This window comes from Mirounga leonina, unplaced genomic scaffold (assembly GCF_011800145.1).
Source record: "Mirounga leonina isolate KUSES-001 unplaced genomic scaffold, KU_Mleo_1.0 Mir_115, whole genome shotgun sequence".
In the NCBI taxonomy this organism is placed as follows: domain Eukaryota; kingdom Metazoa; phylum Chordata; class Mammalia; order Carnivora; family Phocidae; genus Mirounga; species Mirounga leonina.
The window spans coordinates 74,311,196-74,335,367 of NW_023270268.1; the positions used below are offsets into that span (position 1 = coordinate 74,311,196).

Here is a 24,172-nt window from a genome sequence, read left to right on the forward strand (position 1 = left end):
TATATATGTATATGATCATATGTCATAGGATATACACAGAATATATATATGTTTGTATAACTATTTTCAGAGGTGTTTTTAATTTCCAAATATATGGAGTTTTCTTAATTATCTTCATGTTATTGATTTCTAACTTAATTACACTGTGGTTAGAAACATGCTTTGCGTTGTTGTGAGTTCAAGCCCCACGTTAGGCTTAGAGTTTACATTAAAAAAAAAAAAAAGGCTTTTCTATGGGGTGCCTGGCTGGCTCGGTTGGAAGAGCATGTGACTCTTAATCTTGGGGTTGTGAGTTTGAGCCCCACATTGGGTGTAAAGATTACTTAAATAAATAAAACTTAAAAAAAAAAGGAAAAAGAAAACTTGCTTTGTGTCAAATTTTAATGTACACATGAATCCTCCGGGGATCTTGTCAAAATGCAGATTTTGACCCAGGAGATTTGGAGGGAGGCCTGAATTTTTACAGTTTTTTTTTTTTTTTTTTTAAGTAGGCTCCATGCCCAGGGTGGGCCTCAGACTCAGGACCTTGAGATCAAGAGTCACACGGTCTACCAACTGAGCTAGCCAGGTGCTGCTGAGCTTATACATTCCTTTTTTTTTTTTTTTTAAGCTTATACATTTCTAACAGGCTTTCATGTGATACTGATGTTGCTCAAAGGACCATAATTTTCATGGAAAGGGTCTGTATAACACCAATTCCTTGATATCTGTTGAGATTTGCTTTATGTGTGATTAATGCTCACAAACATTCCACAGGCATCTGGAAATAATGTGTATTATTGGGGCGCCTGGGTGGCTCAGTCGGTTGAATGTCTGCCTTCAGCTTGGGTCATGATCCCAGGATCCTGGGATCGAGCCCTGCATTGGGCTCCCAGCTCAGTGGGGAGCCTTCTTCTCCCTCTCCCTCTGCCTGCCTCTCCCCCTGCTTGTGCTCTCTCTCTCTGTCAAAATAAATAAATATTTATTTAAAAATAATAATGTGTATTAGTCACTTATTGAATGGTGATCTGTATATATCTATTAAATCAATATGGTTAATTGTGATATTCAAGTCTTCTGTATCCTTATTCATTTATCTTTTTGATCTACCAAATACTGAGAGCTTTATTTAAAATCTTTTACTACAAGGGTGGATTTGTCAATTATTTCTTGTTGTTTTGTCAGTTTTTACTTCATAGGCTTTGAAGCTTCATTTTTAGGTGCACAGAATTTGAAACATTTTATCTTCTGGCAAATTAAAGCTTTATCATTACAAGGTGACCATTTTAATTTCTAGTAAAATTTACCAACAGATTTGTTTTGAATAGTATTTGCCTGGTGTATCTTTTTTCATCTTTTTACTTTCAGCATTTCTGAGTCCTTATGTTTAGGTATGTTGATTGTAAACAGCATTTTGTTGAATTTTAGTTTTTGATCCAGTTTTTACATGAATAATAGTATCTTAGAATGTCTGAACTCTAATCATCACCTTCCTGACTTATATGTATAATTTAGCACTTTCTTTTTTTAACCCCCTCAATTTAGATATTAATATTATTTTATATCATCAATATTTGTTTAGATTTACTTACACATTTACAATTTTTTTTACTAGATCTTCCACTCTGCATCTCAGGCCTTTGTTCTGGAATTTTCTCCTTCTGCTTGAGGTATATCTTTTAACAGTGCTATTCAATATGCTGTTCCAAATGGTGGAAATAATCAATATCTGCATTGTCCAATATACAAGCTGCCGGCCACATATGATTATGGATCACTTGAAATGTGGCAAATGTGACTCATTACTGAATTTTTTATAATTTTAATTTAAATAGCCATATGTGGCTAGTGGCTATTGCCCTGGACAGTAGAACTTAAGAAGTTCCATTAAAAATGGTCTTTTGTTGATTAATGGTATGTTTTTGTTGATCTGAAAATGTATGTATTTCACCCTTGTTCCTGAAAGATAATTTCTCTGGGAAGGGAATTCTAGGTTGACAATATTTTCTCTTAACACTTTAAAGATGTTATGCTAGGGGGCACCTGCATGGCTCAGTCGTTGAGCCCCACATTGGGTGTAAAGATTACTTAAATAAATAAAACTTAAAAAAAAAAAAAAGGAAAAGAAAACTTGCTTTGTGTCAAATTTTAATGTACACATGAATCCTCCGGGGATCTTGTCAAAATGCAGATTTTGACCCAGGAGATTTGGAGGGAGGCCTGAATTTTTACAGTTTTTTGTTTGTTTGTTTGTTTTAAGTAGGTTCCATGCCTTCGGCTGGGGTCAAGATCCCAGGGTCCTGGGATTGAGCCCCGCATCAGGCTCCCTGCCCCACATGCATCAGGCTTCCTGCCCTGCATGCATCAGGCTCCCTGCTGGGCGGGAGGCCTGCTTCTCCCTCTCCCACTCCCCCTGCTTGTGTTCCCTCTCTTGGTGTGTCTCTCTGTCAAATAAATAAATAAAATCTTAAAAAAAAAAAAAGTGTTATGCTGGGGCACCTGGGTGGCTTAGTCAGTTAAATGTCTGCCTTCGGCTCAGGTCATGATCCTGGGGTCCTGGGATCGAGCCCTGCATAGGGCTCCCTGCTCCATGGAGAACCTGCTTCTCCTTCTCCCTTTGCCTGCCGCTCCCCCTGCTTGTGCTCGCTCTCTCTCTGTGTCAAATAAATAAATAAAATCTTCTAAAAAGTAGAATAAAATAAACTAAAGATGTTATGCTATTTTCTGGCTTCCATTTGTGCTCTAGTGAAGTCAATCTAATTTTTGTTCCCCTTTAGATAATATATATTTTCTCTCTGACTGCCTTTAATTTTTTTTTTTGTCTTTGGTGTTTTGCAGTTCTACCACCAGTAAGTGCCACAGTGTTGCTAACATCCTCTGGCCCACCAGACTCAGGATCTCCTTCTTGTCCAGGTATTAAGGAACCTCTGGTTATTTCTCCAGGTAGGCTCTTAATTTTTCTTTTTTAAAGATTTCATTTATTTATCTGACAGAAAGAGACACAATGGGAGAGGGAACTCAAGCAAGGGGAGTGGGAGAAGGAGAAGCAGGCTTCCCGCTGAGCAGGGAGCCCGATGCAGGGCTCGATCCCAGGACCCTGGGATCATGACCTGAGCTGAAGGCAGACGCTTAACGACTGAGCCACCCAGGCACCCCTCCGGGTAGGCTCTTTAGGAGGGAGTTACCACAGCAGAACCACAGGCACCTAGTGACCTGCCTCTGTGGTAACCAAACATTTCAGTTTTCCAAGGACTGAGAGTTTCCTTGAGTCCAGGATGCAGGAATTTCAGTGCTAAAATTGGGATAGTCCTGGACAACAGGGACAGTTGGTCACCCTACCTGCTTCCTCTCCTTCACACCACAGCCCTCCGCCTCCAGGAGCACACATGTCCCTTGGCGGGGGACTGAATAAAGAGCATGTCAGGTATAGTGTCACACTGTTCCTACAATCCCTGCTCCACCAGGATTCAAGACTCTGATAATCAAGCTGATCTATTAACCATACTTTTTTTCTCTTGGCAATGCTGTCTCAGGAACCCTATAGGCTCTCTCCCCATTCACAAAGCTCAAGCCATCTTCAAGAAAACTGGTCTCAGGGGCGCCTGGGTGGCTCAGTAGGTTAGGCAGCTGCCTTCTGCTCGGGTCATGATCCCAGTGTCCTGGGATCGGGTCCCGCATGGGGCTCCCTGCTCAGTGGGGAACCCGCTTCTCCCTGCTTGTGCTCTCTCTCTGTCAAATAAATAAAATCTTAAAAAAAAAAAAGGTACCTAAAGAAGTCTAAGGTAATTGCAGAATAGGTTGGTGCACAACACAGCAATGACCTCTAGGGGGTGGTGGTGCCCAACTCTAGCATCTTATCAAGGCCCAGCCCAAGTATTTTATGTCAATGACTATTTTCCCTTTTTTCCCCTCCCTTCTTCTCTACCCTTAAGTTTTTTTAAAGATTTATTTATTTGTTTGTTTTAGAGAGAGAGCCCGCATGCACACGCAAGCAGGGGTGGGGGAGGGGGGAGGGGCGGAGGGAGGGAGAGAGGGAGAGAGAGAGAGAGAGAAGCAGACTCCCGGCTGAGTGTGGAGCCCAACACAGGGCTCAATCTCACACCTAGAGACCACAACTTGAGCAGATATCAAGAGCCAGATGCTTACCATTAAGCCACCCAGGCACTTATTCCCTTAAATTTTTGAGTGAAGTTTCTTTTGAATAATCCCAGTCTGTTTTGTCTGAACTATAGAAGGTTTAGAGGATATTTTTTCCTCAACTCTCAGCTTGGAAGACAAAGAGGATTGTTATACCTATAGAAACTAGTTTTATCACTGAAAGTGATAGTGAAGATTCCAGGGAGGGAAAAAAAAAAGAAGAATGGGAGAGAACTCAGACCTTTAGTTATTCTGTCATTTCCTAAGCTAGGACATGAACAGTAAAAACCTCAGCTATAACATATTTAGAACCCTCAACTTTCAGAACAACAACTCCAGATCCAAAAGTAACTAGAAAAATAAACAACACTTGTGGCAGTGAACACTCGGCTCTAATTACTAAGCCACAAGTAAGCCCAGCTGAGAAGAACAAAAGGCTCTAAGATTTACTGTCAAAGTATTCTGATCCACCAGCTTGAAGCATGCAATTACCAGAGTCCTGACTCTTTTTTTTTTAAGATTTTATTTATTTTGGGCGCCTGGGTGGCTCAGTTGGTTGGGCGACTGCCTTCGGCTCAGGTCATGATTCTGGAGTCCCGGGATCGAGTCCCGCATTGGGCTCCCTGCTCGGGGAGGAGCCTGCTTCTCCCTCTGACCCTCCCCCACTCATGTACTCGCTCTCTCAAATAAATAAATAAATCTTTAAAAAAAAAGATTTTATTTATTTTTTGACAGAGAGAGAGAGACAGCGAGAGAGGGAACACAAGCAGGGAGGAGTGGGAGAGGGAGAAGCAGGCTCCCCGCCGAGCAGGGAGCCCGATGCGGGGCTCGATTCCAGGACCCTGGGATCATGACCTGAGTCGAAGGCAGACGCTTAACAACCGAGCCACCCAGGTGCCCCTAGAGTCCTGACTCTTTAGTAATGCCTAGAAACGGCCAGCTCTTGTATCAAGGGTACCCTGCAGGGGACATATTCTACCATTATTTTGATATCTCTGTAGTAGAACCTATGGAGGGAAAAAAAAAAGTGCCATTTAGAAGTTAAAAGAAAACAGGAGAAAAAACCTCATGACATTGGATTTGGCAATGATTTCTCAGATATGACACCAAAAGTACAGGTAGCAACAACAACAACAACAACAAAAAGATAAGTTGGACTTCACCAAAGTAAAAACTTCTGTGCATCAAAGGACATTATCAACAGAGTGAAAAGGCAACCCATGGAAATGGAGAAAATATTTGCAAATAATATATCTGATAAGAGATTGATATCCAGAATATATAAAGAACTCCTACAACTTAAAAAAAAAATTAAAAATGGTCAAATAGGGCGCCTGGGTGGCTCAGTTGGTTAAGCGACTGCCTTCGGCTCAGGTCATGATCCTGGAGTCCCGGGATCGAGTCCCGCATCGGGCTCCCTGCTCAGCGGGGAGTCTGCTTCTTCCTCTGACCCTCTTCCCTCTCATGCTCTCTCTCAAATAAATAAATAAAATCTTTAAAAAAAAAAAAAATGGTCCAATAGACCATTTCTCCAAAGATACACAATAGACTTCAATAGACCAGAATGCTGGTTGCCAGAGCTGAGGGAATGAGGAGCTATTGTTTAATGAGTACAGAGCTTTAGTTCTGCAGCTCATGAAAAGAGCTCCATGGATGGGCGGTGGTGACAGTAGCACAACAATGAGAATGTCCTTAACACTACTGAACTGTGTACTTAAAAATGGTTAAGACTGGAAATTTTGTGTTGTATTTTACCACAATTAAAAAACAAACCAGGGCGCCTGGGTGGCTCAGTTGGTTAAGCGACTGCCTTCGGCTCAGGTCATGATCCTGGAGTCCCTGGATCGAGTCCCGCATCGGGCTCCCTGCTCAGTGGGGGGTCTGTTTCTCCCTCTTACCCTCCCCCCTCTGTGCTCTCTCTCCCGCAAACAAAAAACAAAACAAAACAAAAGAATGTTAGGCAAGCGGGCGCCTGGGTGGCTCAGTCGGTTAAGCAACTGCCTTCGGCTCAGGTCATGATCCTGGAGTCCCGGGATCGAGTCCCGCATGGGGCTCCCTGCTCAGCAGGAAGTCTGCTTGTCCCTCTGACCCTCCCCCCTCTCATGCTCTCTCTCTCTCATTCTCTCTGTCAAATAAATAAATAAAATCTTTAAAAAAAAAAAAACAACCAAAAAACCCTACAAGCCTCAGCTTGGGAGAGCCTGAAATTACTTTTATTTATTTGCTCAAAGTTGTCTCATCAGACTCTCACTTACTGACTAGCAACAACCCATCATTCATTCAGCAAATATTTATTGAGCATGTGCCATGTGCCAAGTATCCTTCTAGACACCTGGGATACAGTAGTGAATAAAACAGATGGAAAGCCCTGATTTTCACAGAACTTACATTCTAAACTGATTGATATTCAAGACCCATTTTGAAACTTTAACGCTGATATATTAATTTACAAAAAGAACCAGAACTGATAGTTGACCAAAGAAATACAAATGGTCTTTTAACATGTGAAAAGATGTTCAACATTTCTCAAAATAAGGGAAATGAAAATTAAAAGTGCACTTCTTTTCCTCTATGGATTGGCAGAAACTCCGAATTGTTGACAACATACTCTGTTGATGAGGCTGTAGGGAAACGTACTCCCATATATTGCTGTTGTAAGGACAAAAAGACACATTTTTCCATGGATAGCAATTACGTAATAATTAAACATCTAAGCCTCAGAAGGCTTCCCAGTGAGTTCAACAGCGTTATCATTTGCCATGGGAATTGTATCCAGTTTGAACCAGTCACTCTCCTTTAAGAATGAATTCTAAGAAGTGAATGCAATTTATAAAGATATCAATATCAAGGATGCTTGTTGCAGCATTACCTGTTATAGCAAACCTGCACACACACAAAAAAAAAGTCTGAACATTTATCAACACATACTCTCTTTCAAATAAATAAATAAAATTTTTGGAAAAGAAAACAAAAGAAAATTTTTTTAAAAACAATAACTCCCCATTTCCTTGTGCCAGTCAGCCCCTAGCAAACACAATTCTACTATCTGTTATGACTCTTCTAGGCACCTCATATAAATGGAATCATACAGTATTTGTCTTTTTGTGACTGGCTTATTTCATTTAGCATAATGTCCTCAAGGTTCATCCATGCTATAGCTTATGTCAGAATTTCCTTCCTTTTTAAGGCTGAATAACATTCCGTCTTTTTTTTGTTTGTTTATTTGTTTGTTTTGAAGGGCTGAATAACATTGACATATGTATATCTCACATTTTGCTTATCCACTTATTCGTCAATGGATACTTGGTTTGCTTTCCATTTTTTAGCTATGGTGAATAATGATGCTATGAACATGAGTGTATAAATATCTGAGTCCCCGTTTTCACTTTTTTGCGGTATATATCCAGAAGTAGAATTGCTGAATCATATGGTAATTCTATGTTTAATCTTTTGAAGAACCACTGTCCTGTTTTCCACAGTGGCTATTCTGTTTTACATTCTCACCAACAGTGCACAAGGATTCCAATTTCTCCACATCCTCACTGACGCTTGTTATTTTCTGTTTTGTTTTGTTTTGTTTTATAGTGGCCATCCCTAAGTATGTGAGGTGACATCTCATTGTACTTCTGATTTGTGATTCCCTAATGTTTAGTGATGTTGAGCATCTTTTCATGTACTTTATTGGCCATTTGTACATCTTTTTTGAGAAATGTTTACTCAAGAACTTGACTCATTTTTGTTTGGATTTTTGTTGTTGTTGAGTCGATTAATTTTGAAACAAACATTCTCTCTGAGACCCATCTGAATCCCATTAAAAACCTCATCTAGGGGCACCTGGGTGGCTCAGTCGTTAAGCGTCTGCCTTCGGCTCAGGTCATGATCCCAGGGTCCTGGCTCTGCGGGGAGTGTGCTTCTCCCTCTCCCTCTGCCCCTGCTTGTGTTCCCTCTCTCACTGTCTCTCTCTGTCAAATAAATAAATAAAATCTTAAAAAAAAAAAAAAAACAACTCATCTATCCAGTTGCCTGTCTACAAAATTAGAAGGACTGGATTTATCACTCACCACCTTCCTGGGTCGCAAGAGTCATTTAAAAATGTCTAAAACTGGACCTATTTTCTATATGCTTCACCACCACCACCATCACCATCATCACCCCACCTCTGTGTGTACACGCACCCGCAAATCACTAGCCCAATTTAGTCATCCTTTTTTCTCTTTCTGCCTATGGATTTGTAGGACAGTAGAACAGCATTCTCTTCAATGTACATAAATTCAACTGAAAACTTTTACTGAGTTGCCTTCTCTTTCCTTCTCCAGGCTAAATTTTCCAAAATCCTTAGGAAATGGTGTTTGCCCAGCGCTCTCATTCACTAGTATGGAGAAGAAATGAAAGATCTCCCTGGTCCCACGTGGAAACAACAAATCTAAGCCTTCTGAACCTCAAATCCCAACAAGCAAGGCGGGCATGGGTGGAAACGTTTGCAGAAACTTTGCAGGATAAGCGGATCGTGGAATTCGGGCAGTTCTGGGCAGAAAGGGCGCGCGCGGTGCCTTGCTGGAAAGCTCCTGACCTACAAATGCCGCCCGAGCTGCGTTGCCTCGCTTCCACCGAGTCCCACCGAGTCTGGCTCCTCAGCAGGCCTGGTTTTCTCCCCGCAGCCACCGCCTTCTTCCCCAACCCTCCCACATCTCCCGAGCCTACGGCTTTGCGCCTCTGTGCTCGCAGTTCCTTCCGCCTCCAAGGCTTCACTCCAGTCCCCCCTCAACTCTCTGGTCACCCCAACTCCACTCTAAGACAGAGTAGGGTTTCAATAAATGCTGATAGGCCGAACGAACGAAGAAATGAAGAAATCACAACACAGTAACTTTTATCCCCGCTTAACTTGGCAGAAAGACTGGAACTATGAAGTGGGACAGATTCGGTTCCAATACCAGTTCTTCCACTTAGTAGCTGGGGGAAGTTCACCCCTCTGAGAGTTCAAGAAACCAACGAATGAATAAGACGTTCTCGCAGAAATGTGTGAAGAATTAAATGACTTAATGTTTGTATCGTCCCCTGGCCACCATCAACGCTCAACAGAATTACTACTCTCCCTACTATATCACGTTCTGTATTGAGGTAGACTGTGAGTCCCCTGGGGGAAGGGGATGTCTGAATGGGTTCCGAGCTCCCCAAGGTGCCGGGTCACATTTACGTGACTAGAATGTAGATGGAGGACTACAGTTGTTAACATGCTCCGGGCAAAGGAAGATTACATACTCCGAATGGATCTGGCTCCCTCGCAGAGACCCCAAGTCCTACCATCCCTCAAGAATCTCGGCTTGCTCGCGTACAAATGAAGGCCTACTGTACCTGCAATTCGAGTCTGTGGTCCATTGGACTCCACCCCACCCCGCGCCTCAACCCGCCGAGCCAGCCCGCGGCGCACGGTTTGCTCCTCCCAGCTCACACCTCCGCCGGTGCCCGCGCCGAGGGGACACGCCTGCGCACTGCTCTCCCCCCGTCTCCTCCCTCCTTCCCCTTTAGTCCATCGCGTTTCGAGCGCTGGGTCCTTTTTGTCCCCTACTGCGAGCGGTGTCCGTTTCCGTGCGGAAGTGGTGGCCGTGAGGGAAGAAGATGGCGGCGACTGCGCCTGGTGCGGTGGCTAATCGGGCCAACAAGCGAAGCGGCCCTGGGCCGGGAGGCGGCGGCGGCGGCGGCGGCGGCGGCGGCGGGGGAGCCAAAGGGACCGAGGAGGAACCGCCGCCACCCCTGCAAGCAGTTCTGGTGGCAGATAGCTTCAATCGCCGCTTCTTCCCTATCTCCAAGGACCAGCCTCGGGTGAGGGCCGCGCGCGGGAGCAGCCAGAGGGCCCGAAGGTGGCCGGGCTAGGGCAGGTTATCCTTTCGGCTGCCTAGTGAGGCGTGCTCTGGCAGATGGGCACTCGTAGTCCTGGCCACCCGAGGTTTGGAAGGCGTGCAGAGGGTTAAATGTAGAAGCAGTGCTTATGAGAAGCCTTTACATGGGGATTCAGTGCTTCAGACGGAGGCTGTAATGCCTTTAACTGTGCAGTGGAAAAAGATCCTTGGGTGAATGGGAATAACACTTCCTTTCGCCTGCAAAAGGGTGGTCATATACCTAAAAAAAAAAAAAGCAGACTGTTAACAGTCTAATCCCATAGTAACAGCCGTCTTGAATCTTGGAGGGTGTGCTTTTTTTCTTTCCAGGTTTTAATGACAGCTGGTGCCATCTGTCAAAAGGAGGACAGAGCAGGTTTAGTGGCTGGTTGCCAGCAGACCCAGTATTGTCTAGATACTGGGGAATTGGACCGAGTTAGTTTTAGGGATTGCTGGGTCACTCAGCGGTCCCCAGTTAAGTCAAAGACAGGGAGCTGCATTCAGTTCAGGAAAAATCCTAACTCCCCACTCCTCCCAAAAAACCTAAAGGTAGTTCATTTGGGACAAGTGATTGGGGTGGCCAGTCTCTGACTCCCCTTAGAAAGGTATCAAGGAAGGAAATTTTATGGGGGAAATTGACTTATCATTACTTAAGTTTCTGGAGATATGATTGATTTTTAGTATTTTCCTTTGCCAAGGTGGCCTGCTGTTCTGTAGCAGCTATGTCCGGTGCTAAGCAAGCAGATTCCATGCTTACTATTAGATTCTCACCGTAGATTCTTATGCTTAGAGGATGCCATGAACATCAAAGGCAGGGGCCTGATTACTTTTCACTTGAGAAGATAAAGTAAAACGATGGTGTTTGGAAACACTGGTAGGGAAGTGAAAATTGTGCTTAAGTGGAGGAAAGAATAGTACCTAGAGGCCCTTCGTGGATTCAAGACTTCAGACTTTTTTCATCTTCTACCTTCCAGGTCCTCTTGCCCCTGGCCAATGTGGCACTAATTGACTACACTCTGGAATTTCTGACTGCCACAGGTGTACAGGAAACCTTTGTCTTTTGTTGCTGGAAGGCTGCCCAAATCAAGGAACATTTACTGTAAGGCTCTGCAACTTTTCTTTCCATGTTTCACCATTTTTTCCACTTCCCTTAGGATGGTTATAACTAAATAAGGGGAAATTGTGAGGGGAAAAATATGTCTATTTGGATTCCATCATAAGAACTAAGGGCTTTCTCTTCACTTATCAGGAGGTGAGCAGCTAAAGTTGTAACGAAGATTAAAGAATAGCATTTGGATTTTTTCTGGATCTCACTTACAAAGTTTTGTCCCGTAGGTTTTGTTTTTATCTAATGGCTCCGGTATGCAAGTTGCAAGACTAACATCTTTGTTTTTCCACTGAGCTTCTAAATATTGAGCTCTTTCTCATCTTTGTATTCCCAGTGCCTAGCTTCGTAAAAGTACATAGTAAACACTGTTAATTAACAAATGTTTGATGAAATCTTCTTGAAAAAGAGTGAATCTCAGGATTTATGGAAGTTCAGGGAATAAAGACTAGGATATTAGCATGGTGTCCTTTAGACAGTTCCTAAGTTTGGTTTGGACTTTGATGGAGAGAAGTGGCATGAAAAGTGTGTTCCCAGGATATTTTGTATACTCTAAATCTCAGCAGGATTTTGAATTCAAATCCGTGTTGGGGGATAGGTGTCAGGGTATGGAGAAGAAATAACCATGTTTCTCTAAGCCATAAAACAAGACTGGTGACACAGGATGCTGAAAACATTAATTACAGTTCATAAATCTCTTTGAAGTAGAGGATGCTGGCAGGAACCCCAAAAAGCCATAGAGAAGGGGTGTGAATGTTGAATGGATGAGAAAAATAGGGAAGCTCTACATGATCTTTATGCTTGATTTGCTCATTCTCCTCATCCCCTTCCTTTAGGAAATCCAAGTGGTGCCGCCCTACATCCCTCAATGTGGTTCGAATAATTACATCAGAATTATATCGATCACTGGGGGATGTTCTCCGTGATGTTGATGCCAAGGCCTTGGTGCGCTCTGACTTCCTTCTGGTGTATGGGGACGTCGTCTCAAACATCAATATTACCAGAGCCCTGGAAGAACACAGGTCAGGATGGGAAGATGGTAGGGACAAAGGGTGTGTGACCAGCAGAGCCCTAAGACTGCTGTTTTGCTGCTCTCTCCCTCCTATACTTTATAGATTGAGGCGGAAGCTAGAAAAAAATGTATCTGTGATGACAATGATCTTCAAAGAGTCGTCCCCTAGCCACCCAACTCGTTGCCATGAGGACAATGTGGTAGTGGCTATGGATAGTGCCACAAACCGGATTCTCCATTTCCAGAAGACCCAAGGCCTTCGACGGTTTTCTTTTCCGCTGGTGTGTGGGTATCTGGGTCCTTGAGGTGGGAGAGTGACAGGCTTCAGCAGGAGACAGGTTAAAGTCCTTATACCAGGCGCCTGGGTGGCTCAGTCAGTTAAGCGTCTGCCTTCAGCTTAGGTCATGATCTCAGGGTCCTGGGATTGAGCACCACATCAGGCTCCCTGCTCGGCGGGGAGCCTACTTCTCCCTCTGCTCCTCCCCCTGTGCGCGCGCTCTCTCTCTCAAATAAATAAATAAAATCTTTTTTTTTTTTTTAAATGAAGTCCTATACCTTCTCCCCACAGAGTTTGTTCCAGGGCAATGGAGATGGAGTAGAGATTCGCTATGATTTACTGGACTGTCATATCAGCATCTGCTCTCCTCAGGTGAGCTTTTCAGGGCCAGGGTTGCACATCCAAAGAGTAGAACTCTGAGTTCCACAGTAAATAGGTGCTGTCATCCTGACTCCAATATCCCATTGGGAACCTTTTTGGGATTCTGGCCCTTGTCCAGCTATCATAGGGTCTGATAGGTCTGTAGGGACTTATTTTTGTTTCCAGAGAATAGCACTCACCTTGGCCCCACCCAACTTCCCCCCCACAGGTGCCTCAACTCTTTACAGACAACTTTGACTACCAAACTCGAGATGACTTTGTGCGAGGCCTGTTAGTGAATGAGGAGGTAAGAAGGCTCCCGGGCCTCTTTAGAAGAGGACTATGATATTATCCCATGCTGATGATAACTTTTGGTCCCCTTTTGTGTTTTATGGAGCCTTAGGATGAAGGAAAAGAGCTGCAGGAGAGAGGGAATCAGACACAAAGAAAAATTTTAGCCATTTGGCTATGACATTGAGGGGCAGAGGGGAACTTAAGGTTAAAAAGAGTTGTACCTGGGTGTGTTCTTCCTCTCTTACTTGCTTGGGCTACCTCCCTTTCCTTCTTCCCATTCAGATCCTAGGAAACCAGATCCACATGCACGTGACAACTAGGGAATATGGTGCCCGGGTCTCCAACCTGCACATGTATGCGGCAGTCTGCGCTGATGTCATCCGCCGATGGGTCTACCCTCTCACCCCAGAGGCGAACTTCACTGACAACACAACCCAGAGCTGCACTCATTCCCGGCATAACATTTACCGAGGGCCTGAGGTCAGCCTGGGCCATGGCAGCATCCTGGAGGAAAATGTGCTTCTGGGTTCTGGCACTGTCATTGGCAGCAATTGCTTTATCACCAACAGTGTCATTGGCCCCGGCTGCCACATTGGTGAGCACAGTGGGGAAGTCAGGATGGTCATTCTAGGAGCAGGAACCTGGGGTGATGGGGGGCATGTAGAGAAGGATACAAAGGGATAAGTCCCTGAGAATAAGGAACTAGAGTGGCTACCTTAATAAAGGAGGGAATGGGGATGTGAAATTTGTGGCCTTTAATATGTGGCCTGTGAGCCTCTTACTGGGTGACTCTTCACATTCCAGAGTACCCTATTCACATTCAGGACCAAGTGGATAATTAACATGCAATAATAACATCTGTTTGGTGCATTGCAGTTTACAAAGGGCTTTGGCATACATTGTTTCATTTATCCTCACAAAAACCTTGTGAAGTAGGTATTATTTATCTCCAGTTTATAGCCAAGCAAACAGGTTCAAAGAGTTTGTCTCCCTCAGGGTCATAGGTAATGAGAGGTAGTGCTAGGACTTGAATCTAAGTATTCTAAGTCCAGTGTTCTTTTTACTCAACCATAACTGCCTGGTTGGCCTCTTGGTAACTCACTTTGGTTGTAGGAATGGGATGCTTCTAATGGAACTGTCCTTTAAAAGAACAATAAGATTCTAATTATAAAATGTACAAGAAGAGGGGTGCCTGGCTGGCTTGGTTGGTAGAGCATGCAACTCTTGATGTTGGGGTTGTGCATTTGAGCCCACGTTGGCTGTAGAGATTACTTAAAAATAAAGTCTTTAAAAAAATTAATTAAAGTGTACAAGAAGAGATGGGAAATTTTAGTTCTGCTTCTAGATGTGGATATGATTCTAATAAGGTTCTTGAGTTCAAAGGGGTCCCCAGATATCTTGAAGGTTCTCAGGTTCTTAAGTCCGGTATATAGTCTGTGATTGTTGTAAACCTGGTGGAGGATGGTCATGCTAAGCACTGTTCTATCCTCGGGCTGGAGTGTAGAGGGGGAGAGGGTGATTCTGGTGAATTGGGGGTGGAGTATCAGAGCTGGATGGGAACCATGCTGGTATCAGTCAGCCCTATCCTCCAGGAATGGCCCTGGTCTGGAACCCTGAGTCACCAGGAGTACTTCCTGTTCTGAGCCAGGTGATAACGTGGTGCTGGACCAGGCCTACCTGTGGCGGGGTGTCCGAGTGGCTGCTGGAGCACAGATCCATCAGTCTCTGCTCTGTGACAATGCTGAAGTCAAGGAACAAGTTACACTGAAGCCACGCTGTGTCCTCACTTCCCAGGTGAGACCTGCTCCATACTGCACAAAGACCCCAAACTGAGTGGTGGTCATGCTGAGCCAGAGGGGCCTTATGTCCACCCATGATCCAGCCTGAATTGAGAGTCCAAATCCAGTGGATTCATTTGTCTTCTAGTTAGCTTAGTAAAAATCACTCTCGTTGTCAGGATGTACCTTTCCCCAACACACTAATGAAGCTGTGTCACCCACTCTTTTTGTGTCCGCTAGGTGGTGGTGGGCCCAAACATCACGCTGCCTGAGGGCTCGGTGATCTCTTTGTACCCTCCAGATGCAGAGGAAGATGAGGATGATGGCCAGTTCAGTGACGATTCTGGGGCTAACCAAGAAAAGGAGAAAGTGAAGCTGAAAGGTGTGAGGCTAATTAGGTGTGGGGCATCTGTGTGTCTCTCTGCCCCATGGGAAAACCAGTGTTTCTTCCTGGAGGGATTGTGCTTCTCCTATGCGTTCACTAAAGATCACTGCCTTTTCCAGGTTACAATCCAGCAGAAGTCGGAGTTGCTGGCCAGGGCTACCTCTGGAGAGCTGCAGACATAAATGTGGAGGACGAAGAGGAACTACGGCAGAATCTGTGGGGTGAGCGAGGCCTTATTCCTGTCACCCCCCCTTCCCAGGTCAGAATATTCTGATGAAAAGTGAACACTTCAGAATCCGCCTTCTCGTTCATTACTTTATACATTCAGATAGGGCAGATATATTCCTCTTTGTCAACAGCTCTTACTTTTCTTTTTTCTCACCCTTATGGGTTCTCAGGACTCACGATCAACGTGGAAGAAGAGAGTGAAACTGAAAGTGAGCAGAGTGTGGATTCCGAGGAGCTAGATAGCCGAGCAGGCTCCCCACAGATGGATGACATCAAAGGTGATTGGCCAGGGGAGCAGTGTGCTGGGACAAAAGAAGAAAACCGCCGAGTTTGTTCTTTGTCTGGATCAACTAGCCAAAGACTTGTGTTTCTCCCAGAAGGGTTTGGTATAAAGTCAGGACTAGAGAACTTAAAGCATTCTGGAGTGTTACTGGTTCATGAACTTACTCGTGCTCTGATTTCAGTGTTCCAGAATGAAGTCCTGGGAACACTACAGCGGGGCAAGGAAGAGAACATTTCTTGTGACAATCTAGTCCTAGAGATCAACTCTCTCAAGTAAGACCAGCCCTCCCTCTTTCTTCTCTCCTCCGGGTAATCCCAGGCAGGTAGAGGTTCTCTCCTATTCCTTTCCCAAATAGGAACTGATTCCCTCAGCATCCCAAATGGACAATACCAGTAGCATTAGGAGCAAGGAGAGCATTAGGTTCCAGCCTCAGCACAGACTTTCCCCTGCCAAAGCCCTCCTCTTGCATGTGGTTCCAGCCGACTTTTCCCCCAGTGTCCTGCCAAAGTCATAATCCTACAGCAGGCTAAAAGGGCCAGTGAAGACCCTGGTGTCACCTCCATCTCCCCACAGGTATGCCTACAACATAAGCCTAAAAGAGGTGATGCAGGTACTGAGCCACGTGGTCCTGGAGTTCCCCCTGCAACAAACGGATTCCCTGCTGGACCCAAACCGTTACGGTGCCCTGCTGCTTCCCGTGAGCAAAGATCGGGGCTGGGTACAAGGGACTGGGTGGAGGCATATCCACGTCCTTGCCATGTTTCACTTTAAAGGAAATAGGGAGTAGAAGGTCTTATTGTGGAATATGTGTTACTTGTGGTTCCTTTCTCCTTGCCTTTGGATGCAGATTGGGTACTAGAGCAAACTTGGCTGGTCCAGAGAAGTCAAGTTAGGTTCAATACTGAGTGCTCTTTGAGACTCCAGGATTCAGACCATACTAGACCCCAAAGGTATGCCCAGAATAGACCTGGACTTTTATATTCTCTGACTGAAATGATTTGACCCAGAATGAGATCCTTTAGGCTGGTAATAGGTATTTTGAGGCAGCCTATAGCATCTGACCCCCTTTCACTTTCCCTGGGAAATCTTTTCTTTTTTGCCAGCCCTGACTGCCAGGGTTGACATGATTCCTCAGGCCTGTATCATCTCCCTCTTGTTTTCTCATATCCTGAAAGTCCCATGTTTTCAGTATTGACTTTCTTTGCTATCCGGGTATAGGTGCATGCTTAGGAATATATTGCAGCTCCTTGCTCCCTTCTCCTTTCTTCCATAGCTGCTCAAGTCCTGGAGCCCTGTTTTTAGGAACTACATAAAGCGTGCAGCTGATCATTTGGAAGCATTGGCAGCCATTGAGGACTTCTTCCTGGAGCATGAAGCTCTTAGTACTTCCATGGCCAAGGTGAATACCACCTCGCCCAAGTCCTGGATTTGCTTGGAAACAGGTCTTTGGCTACCTCCATGGAGACACAAAACAGGCCGACATGAATCCAGTATAGGATTTGATTAATAGCACCGTTCCACCCCTATTATTGTGCTGATTGCTGGGATAGTACAGCTGGGAGCCAGGCTAGTAAGGCAACCATTTGGGGATTATCCTGGCGACCCAGCACTAGTTCCAGAAATTATACCTGTCCCAGTAGCAGAGTGAAAAGCTCATTTTTGTCTCTTTTAAAAGCAACTGCTTGGTGTTTTAAAGGAAGCTGACAGTCTGGTAGAGAGAGGTGCTAAGATCTTGCCTCCTCTTCCTTTGTTATCTATTATATCTTGCTGGACTCTGCAAGGTCCCTGAGAGCTCTCCTTTTGGCCTTGTGCAGGTACTCATGGCTTTCTACCAGCTGGAGATCCTGGCTGAGGAAACAATCCTGAGCTGGTTCAGCCAAAAGGATGTGACTGACAAGGGCCAGCAATTGCGCAAGAACCAACAGGTGAGTCAGGCCGCCCTCCTGTCACCACGGTGGTTCTCTGGTCCCCTGGCTCTTGGCCACAGACTCCAGAGTGATTGGTCCCTGGGACTCTGTGGCTGTTAAAGATGTTTATATGCCCCTCCCTCAGTAGCTCTCCACTCTGCTTCCTTACAGCTGCAGAGGTTCATCCAGTGGCTAAAAGAAGCAGAAGAGGAGTCATCAGAAGATGACTGAAGTTGCACTGCCTGCTTCTGTGGGTGTGGTTGATAGCCCTCCTGGCTTCTGGGCCAGAGCAAATGAGAAGCTAGTTGCAGAAGGATGAGTGACCGCCATCCAAGCAGAGACTTAAAGGAGCAGACGCTGGAACTACAGTATTCTTCCCACCGCCAGCAACCACGTGCCTCCCATCCTGACCGCAGAGTTGGGAAAAGGGAAGTTGGGCTGGAACAGAGCTCTGCCCAAGGAGGAGCAAAGCAGGCCCTGCAGTTAGAGGAAGCCCAGGGGAACACTTTTGTGCTCTGGCTTTCTCAGGGAACAGCAGAGAGCAGCTGGCCCTTTCTGCTGCTTGTATTTGTTAATATTAAAAAAGAGAGAGAGGGGTGTATTTGGTTTCTCTCCAATTCTGACTGATCAGCTCTTGGTGTAGGTGACCAAAGAGTTCTGAACCTGGCAGCTTTTCCCTAACACTTAGGGGAGAGGGAGAAGTGGCGTGTTAACAGCCACTAGGTGGTACTGTGGTGCCTTGCTAATTGACCATTGCTCATGGGTAGTCAGAGGCTTAGATTCTTTTCCAGCCTCTGTGGACCAATTTGTGGTCCTGGAGTGGTGTGCCTGAGCCTGTTTCCATAGAGCCCTAGTCCAAACACTTTCCTGCCAGGGGTGATGATCCAAGCTATGTAAAGTCCATTAACCAACTGCCAGTCCCTCACATGCTTTGTCCAGTTGGCCCAGTACTACTACCAGGGAAGCTGGGATATTCAACATCTTCAAGATAAGGAAGTTTGCTTAAGGTCTCAAGACTCTTAAGAGGGGTAGAGCCAAAGACTTGAATCTCATAATCAAGAATTCTTTCCGTTTCAGCATATTCAGTGTCTCAGTGAAGGGAAATTGCCTCCAGAGGCAAATATAACCCCAAGGCAGCAATGGGTATCCTAAGAACAGAGGAAGATCCTATGAAATGGGCTTTCCCCTAATATTGAGAGAGTGTTTACTGTATGATAAGCATTTTGCTAAATACTTTTCATGTGTTTAACTAAACTTCACAGTAGATGATGTAGGTCTTATCCCCATTTTCAGATGAGGAGCCTAACGTTCAGAGATGTCCCATAACTGGTCATTGATAGAGCCATGCTGGAGTTTGCCATTTTGCTATATAGTCTCCTTTAACTTCAACTATGAGACATGCCCTTCTGTCTCATCTTTTTTAGCTCTTTGTTGTCGTCCTAAAACCTTTACCCTATTGACACTTAAACCATGGCAAATGTTACTGGTAATGAGTGGCCCTCCTGAACATCACAGATAAAATGGTTGCCAATGTTCATTTTATTTGGGTAGAAAGGAGTAAGCTAAGGAAAATGATACTGATTTGTACTCGGATGTGAGGGGCATTACTGAGTATTTCTAAAGAGGAAAACACAGGAGCTTAATTTACTTTTCTTATTCAGTAAATCTCAGTTTTTGCTTTTCAGATACAGGACCTAGTGCCTAGAGGGCATATAAAGGTTATGGCATGGACTACTAGGAGCAGTTAAATACAAATAACTTATAGGGCACCTCTGATTTGTACCTAATGGGTGGCAGGGATCAGAGGGTGACCAAAGAACTTTATAGAAGGAAGAGATTCCTTCCAGTAGAGTAATTAGGGAAGGCTTTTTTTTTTTAAAGATTTTATTTATTTCTTTGAGAGAGAGCACATGAGAGGGGGGAGGGTCAGAGGGAGAAGCAGACTCCCCGCTGAGCAGGGAGCCCAATGCGGGACTTGATCCAGGGACTCCAGGATCATGACCTGAGCCGAAGGCAGTCGCTTAACCAACTGAGCCACCCAGGCACCCGATTTAGTAATTAGGGAAGGCTTACAGGATTGTGACACCTGAGTGGCCTAAAAGTAGAAAGGGGTAGAAGGGGACTTTAAAAGCAAAGCAAAGGGTGGGGAACGCGGAACGACGGGAAGGCTGGACCTTTGAGAGGAGCACTGCGGGCTGGACCACGAAGGGGCGAAGGGGCGCGTGCCCGAAAGCAGCGGGTCGGGTCGACTGCCAGAGGGGCCATGGCCTTCGCGGCGCTGGGAGTTTCTGCTCACGCTCTGTGCTCTCGGAGTTGGCTTCTGGGAACATGGCAGACACAGATTAGAGACACCCACCAGCGAGCTTCATTTTTGTCCTTCTGGGGGCTCATTCCCATGAGAGCAGAACCTCTGTGAAAGAAGAAAAAGGTAGATCCTAAAAAAGACCAAGCAGTAAAGGACCGTTTGGAAAAAGAGGATCAGACGACTGGAGAAAGCTAGCCAGGAGCTAATTCCCATCGAAGATTTTATTACACCTGTGAGGCTCTTGGATAAAGCAAGACAGCAGCCTCACATGGTGCTTTCCTTTGAGAGTGAGCAGAGAGCTCTGCTCCTGAAGAAGTGGTCTCTGTACAAGCATCAAAAGCATGAGAAGGAGAGGGATGCCATCAGGTCCATGCTTGAGTCCCAGCAGGAAGCTCTGCAGGAGCTGCAACTCCTGTCCCCAGAGCTACATGTGGAGGCCACCAAGCGGGACCCCAATCTGTTCCCCTTTGAAAGCGAAGGGCCAGATTACACGCCACCAATCTCCAACTACCAGCCCCCTGAAGGCAGATACCATGATATCACCAAGGTATACACACAGGTGGAGTTAAAGAGGTAGAGTGGCAGGCACCTGTCTGCAGAACACACTGCCCTTTAGAGCCAGAATGACCAGGGCTCAAGCCTGCTTGTCACAGAGTCAGGCATGCTGTAAATAAATATGTTTAATCAAGAAAAAAAAAAAAAAACAAAGCAAAGGGTTTCCATTTAAATATGGCACATTAAACACGTGGGTGTTTTTTTTTTTTAAAGATTTTTTTTTATTTATTTGCGAGAGAGAGAATGAGAGACAGAGAGCATGAGAGGGAGGAGGGTCAGAGGGAGAAGCAGACTCCCTACTGAGCAGGGAGCCCGATGTGGGACTCGATCCTGGGACCCCAGGATCATGACCTGAGCCGAAGGCAGTCGCTTAACCAACTGAGCCACCCAGGTGCCCCAACACATGGGTTTTTTACTTTTTCCCAAACCCCATTTAAATGCTAAAGGAATTCTTCAAAAAAGTCCCATAACTCAGTAAGAAAAACCTGAGGTGATCACAATGCATGAGAGACACTGACATTTTGAAAAATGAAAAATAAATGAAAGAGTGAAAGTTGAACAGAGCAGAATGAGATGGGTTCTGTCTGCTGAGGTGGTTTTTAACAAAAAGCAAACCCAATGTGCCCTTTTAGACCCAGAAAAGGCGCAGCAGAGGGGATAAGGATTTGTTGCTAACAGGGTGGGGTGGAGAGGAATCAAAGATCTATATAAGAAAAGGCCTCCCAGGTCTCTACCTCATCCAATTTAGCCAGGTGATTAGCCCTGCTAATCTTGCGAGAAGTGGGAGATTTAGTCTCTGGAGAAATGGTGGGAGGAAATTATCAAAGAAATATTTATGAAGTTTTCCTAAATCCAAAGGTCTTGAGTTTTCAGACTGACAGAGCTTATGAGTGCCCAGTAGAATGAATGAAATTTCAGAACCTTAGGGAAGAGGTACTGGAGCCTCTGGACTCAAGAGCAGACATGGGGGTGGGGGGAGGGGCTAGATTGGAAATGAGGGATTAAGTGAAAGTATATGAGGGCTCTGAATATCAGCACATACCAGGCAAAAACAAACTGAAAAACGGGGAAAAAAGAAAGCCTTTAAATACTTATATTTTTTGTTTCCTCAAAACAAAAAGCCATCATCACCCCCACTTGATCACCCTACAGTGAAACCTGTTAGTTAATAAACCCTGTATGTGGGGGCTGGCTCAGTTGGTGGAATGTGCGGCCGTTGATCTCGGGGTTGTGGGTTCAGGCCCCACTTTGGGTATAGAGATTATTTTAACAAAATCTTAAAACAAAAAACAAAAAAAGCCCTGTACATGGACAGCTTCCAATCAGCTTTTTAGTATCTTGCTCTTAAATGTGAATAGACCGCCAATGGCCATCGAACATTTAAGGAAACTTCCAATGTGACAGGTGGGGACCAAAACAAAACTGAAATGAAGGAAACAAAGAGAAAGTAGGGAGATTTTTGAAAACCTCAAGGCAGCAGGGAGCTATAATTATTCTTAAAATTCAAAGAGGGAAGATACTGTGTCTATGAAGAAAGTACTATGAAAAGGGAGAACTGGATAACAAGGTTTTTAAGAATTAAAAATAAGTGAATTATTTCCTACTGAGAATTGGAGGACTGCATACCTGAATAGGATGGAGACTACATCCATCCTTAAGTAGTTGAATTTTGAATTGTGAACATTTTACCTATCCAATTGGATAGGGGAAAGGTTGGAAATGTCAAGAAAAGCTCCCAAAAAAGGTGCAGTCATTTAAAAATAAAAGGGAATGTATGATAAAGGAGGGAAAAAAATAAAGAATCAATCTAGAAGGTCCAGCATCTAACAGGAGTTATAAAAAACAGGGAAAATGGTAGTGATGTTATTAAATAATTCAAGGAAATATTGTTGAATTTCTAGATGGAAAGGGCTCACCAAGTGCCTAGCACAGTAAATTAGCACCAAGACATAGCACCATGAAATTTTAGAACCCCGGGAAGCCTAGGTGGCTCAGTCAGTGGTTAAGCGTCTGCTTTTGGCTCAGGTTGTGATCCCAGGGTCCTGGGATGGAGTCCGAGTGCCTCATCGAGTCCTGCATTGGGCTCCTTGCTTGGCGGGGAGCCTGCTGCTCTCCCTGCTTGTGCTCGCTCTCTGTCTGACAAATAAATAAAATCTTAAAAATAAATAAATAAGTAAAATCTTTAAAAATTTTTTCAGAACCCCAGGAATAAAGAGAACTTCCTAAAGACTTCCAGAGAGAGTAAAAACAAGTAATGTGCAAAGCCTTAGGAAAAACAGAGCTCAAACTGACTGCTTAATAGCAACACTGGATGCTGGAAGACAATGTAGTGATACCTTCAAAATTCTGAAGGAAAGTTACTTTCAATCATATTTTCAGATTTGCAAGTTCTTGAAAAGGGTTTTATTTCCCATGCTTTCAAAGTAAGCCACCCAAGGGTGTGCTTTACCAAAGCAAAGGAGTAAAATATCCAGGAAATGGGGACCCAACAGGGAGGAGAGGTGATGGGAATTCTGAGGATGATGCAGAGAAGTTCCAGGATGACAGCCGTGCATAGGCTGAGACAGCCAACAGTGCAGACCAGAGCAAGAGAATGGAAGGCTCCAAGGGGAAAAAAATGGTTGGATTATCTAATATATTTGACAGTGTAAACAAAATATACATTGAGAAACTATTAGAATATATGGTAAGACTTAATGGTAGATATACTATTTTAAAAAGCAAATGCAAAAGTAAAGCAATGATTAATGCCAGGAGAAATGAAAAGTTGTAAAAAGGAAGCATTTACTCATAGGCAAAATGTCAATACTAAAAACTATATTGACTTAACCAAAAAGTATGATTTCACTATTTTAAAAGGTTAGGGGGAGGTGGAAGAAAGATAAATCCATCAATCAAATTTGGAAATAAATAAGCAATGTCCAGAATGCATAAATCGATAACTAGTATGAGGTTTAAAAATATGTATGTACTGGGTTGGGGTGGAAAATGGGACAGAGAACTGCTGTTAAGAGCTTTCTTAATATGCACATATATTTAATTTAAAAAGTGAAGAGAAGGGTATGAAATGAAAGTACACAAGGTATGTGTAGGGGCTAGCAAATAGGTTGATTTGCTGAAGTAAAAAATTTAGCCAGGATATAATGAAAAAATAGCTGTAGAGGTAGGTAATTTCGATTATGGAGAGTTTTGAATATTGTGCTAAGACTATTTGGAAAGCCCTGGGGAATGTGGAGAGATTTCTGAGCAGAAGAGTCGTGTGGAAGAGGTACTTTGAAAATGCTAATTTGAGAGGCGCCTGGGTGGCTCCGTCGTTAAGCGACTGCCTTCAGCTCAGGTCATGATCCCAGGGTCCCGGGATTGAGCCCCACATCAGGCTCCCTGCTCAGCGGGAAGCCTGCTTCTCCCTCTCCCACTCCCCCTGCTTGTGTTCCCTCTCTCTCGCTGTGTCTCTCTCTGTCAAATAAATAAATAAAAGAAATCTTTAAAAAAAAAAGGAAATGCTAATTTGGCAACTGTACAAAATGGAGTGGGTAGAGCCCATACTTGTTCCTGTGGCCTTAAAGGACCTATGTCTACCTCTCCAGCCTCATTCTACCACTATCACTATAGTCACAATGGCCTTCTTGTTCCTCAAATTGGGAGAGTTTATTCCTGCCTTGAGCCTTTATACCTGGCTGTGCCCTCTGCC

At 44.5% G+C, this 24,172-nt stretch overlaps 1 protein-coding gene and 1 pseudogene across 1 annotated transcript; both read left to right on the plus strand.

The window, feature by feature from the left end:
• Positions 1–9,677: 9,677 nt before the first annotated feature.
• On the plus strand, positions 9,678–18,222 carry EIF2B5 (eukaryotic translation initiation factor 2B subunit epsilon). The gene is made up of 16 exons (XM_034999701.1): positions 9,678–9,936; positions 10,967–11,091; positions 11,934–12,119; positions 12,213–12,390; positions 12,678–12,758; positions 12,976–13,053; positions 13,323–13,635; positions 14,689–14,834; positions 15,059–15,200; positions 15,323–15,424; positions 15,602–15,709; positions 15,896–15,986; positions 16,288–16,411; positions 16,988–17,113; positions 17,529–17,639; positions 17,793–18,222. Exons 1-16 carry the CDS (start codon positions 9,733–9,735, stop codon positions 17,850–17,852), a joined length of 2,175 nt encoding a protein of 724 aa, XP_034855592.1. The 5' UTR covers positions 9,678–9,732; the 3' UTR covers positions 17,853–18,222.
• A 1,374-nt stretch (positions 18,223–19,596) lies between these two features.
• On the plus strand, positions 19,597–20,609 carry LOC118006888 (annotated as a pseudogene).
• The last annotated feature ends 3,563 nt before the right edge of the window (positions 20,610–24,172 follow it).

Coding starts and splice junctions, on each gene's coding strand:
- EIF2B5 (XM_034999701.1), top strand. CDS start 9,733: ATGGCGGCGACTGCGCCTGGTGCGGTGGCTAATCGGGCCAACAAGCGA. Junction 9,937..10,966: donor TCTCCAAGGACCAGCCTCGG/GTGAGGGCCGCG, acceptor TCTACCTTCCAG/GTCCTCTTGCCCCTGGCCAA. Junction 17,640..17,792: donor AATTGCGCAAGAACCAACAG/GTGAGTCAGGCC, acceptor GCTTCCTTACAG/CTGCAGAGGTTCATCCAGTG.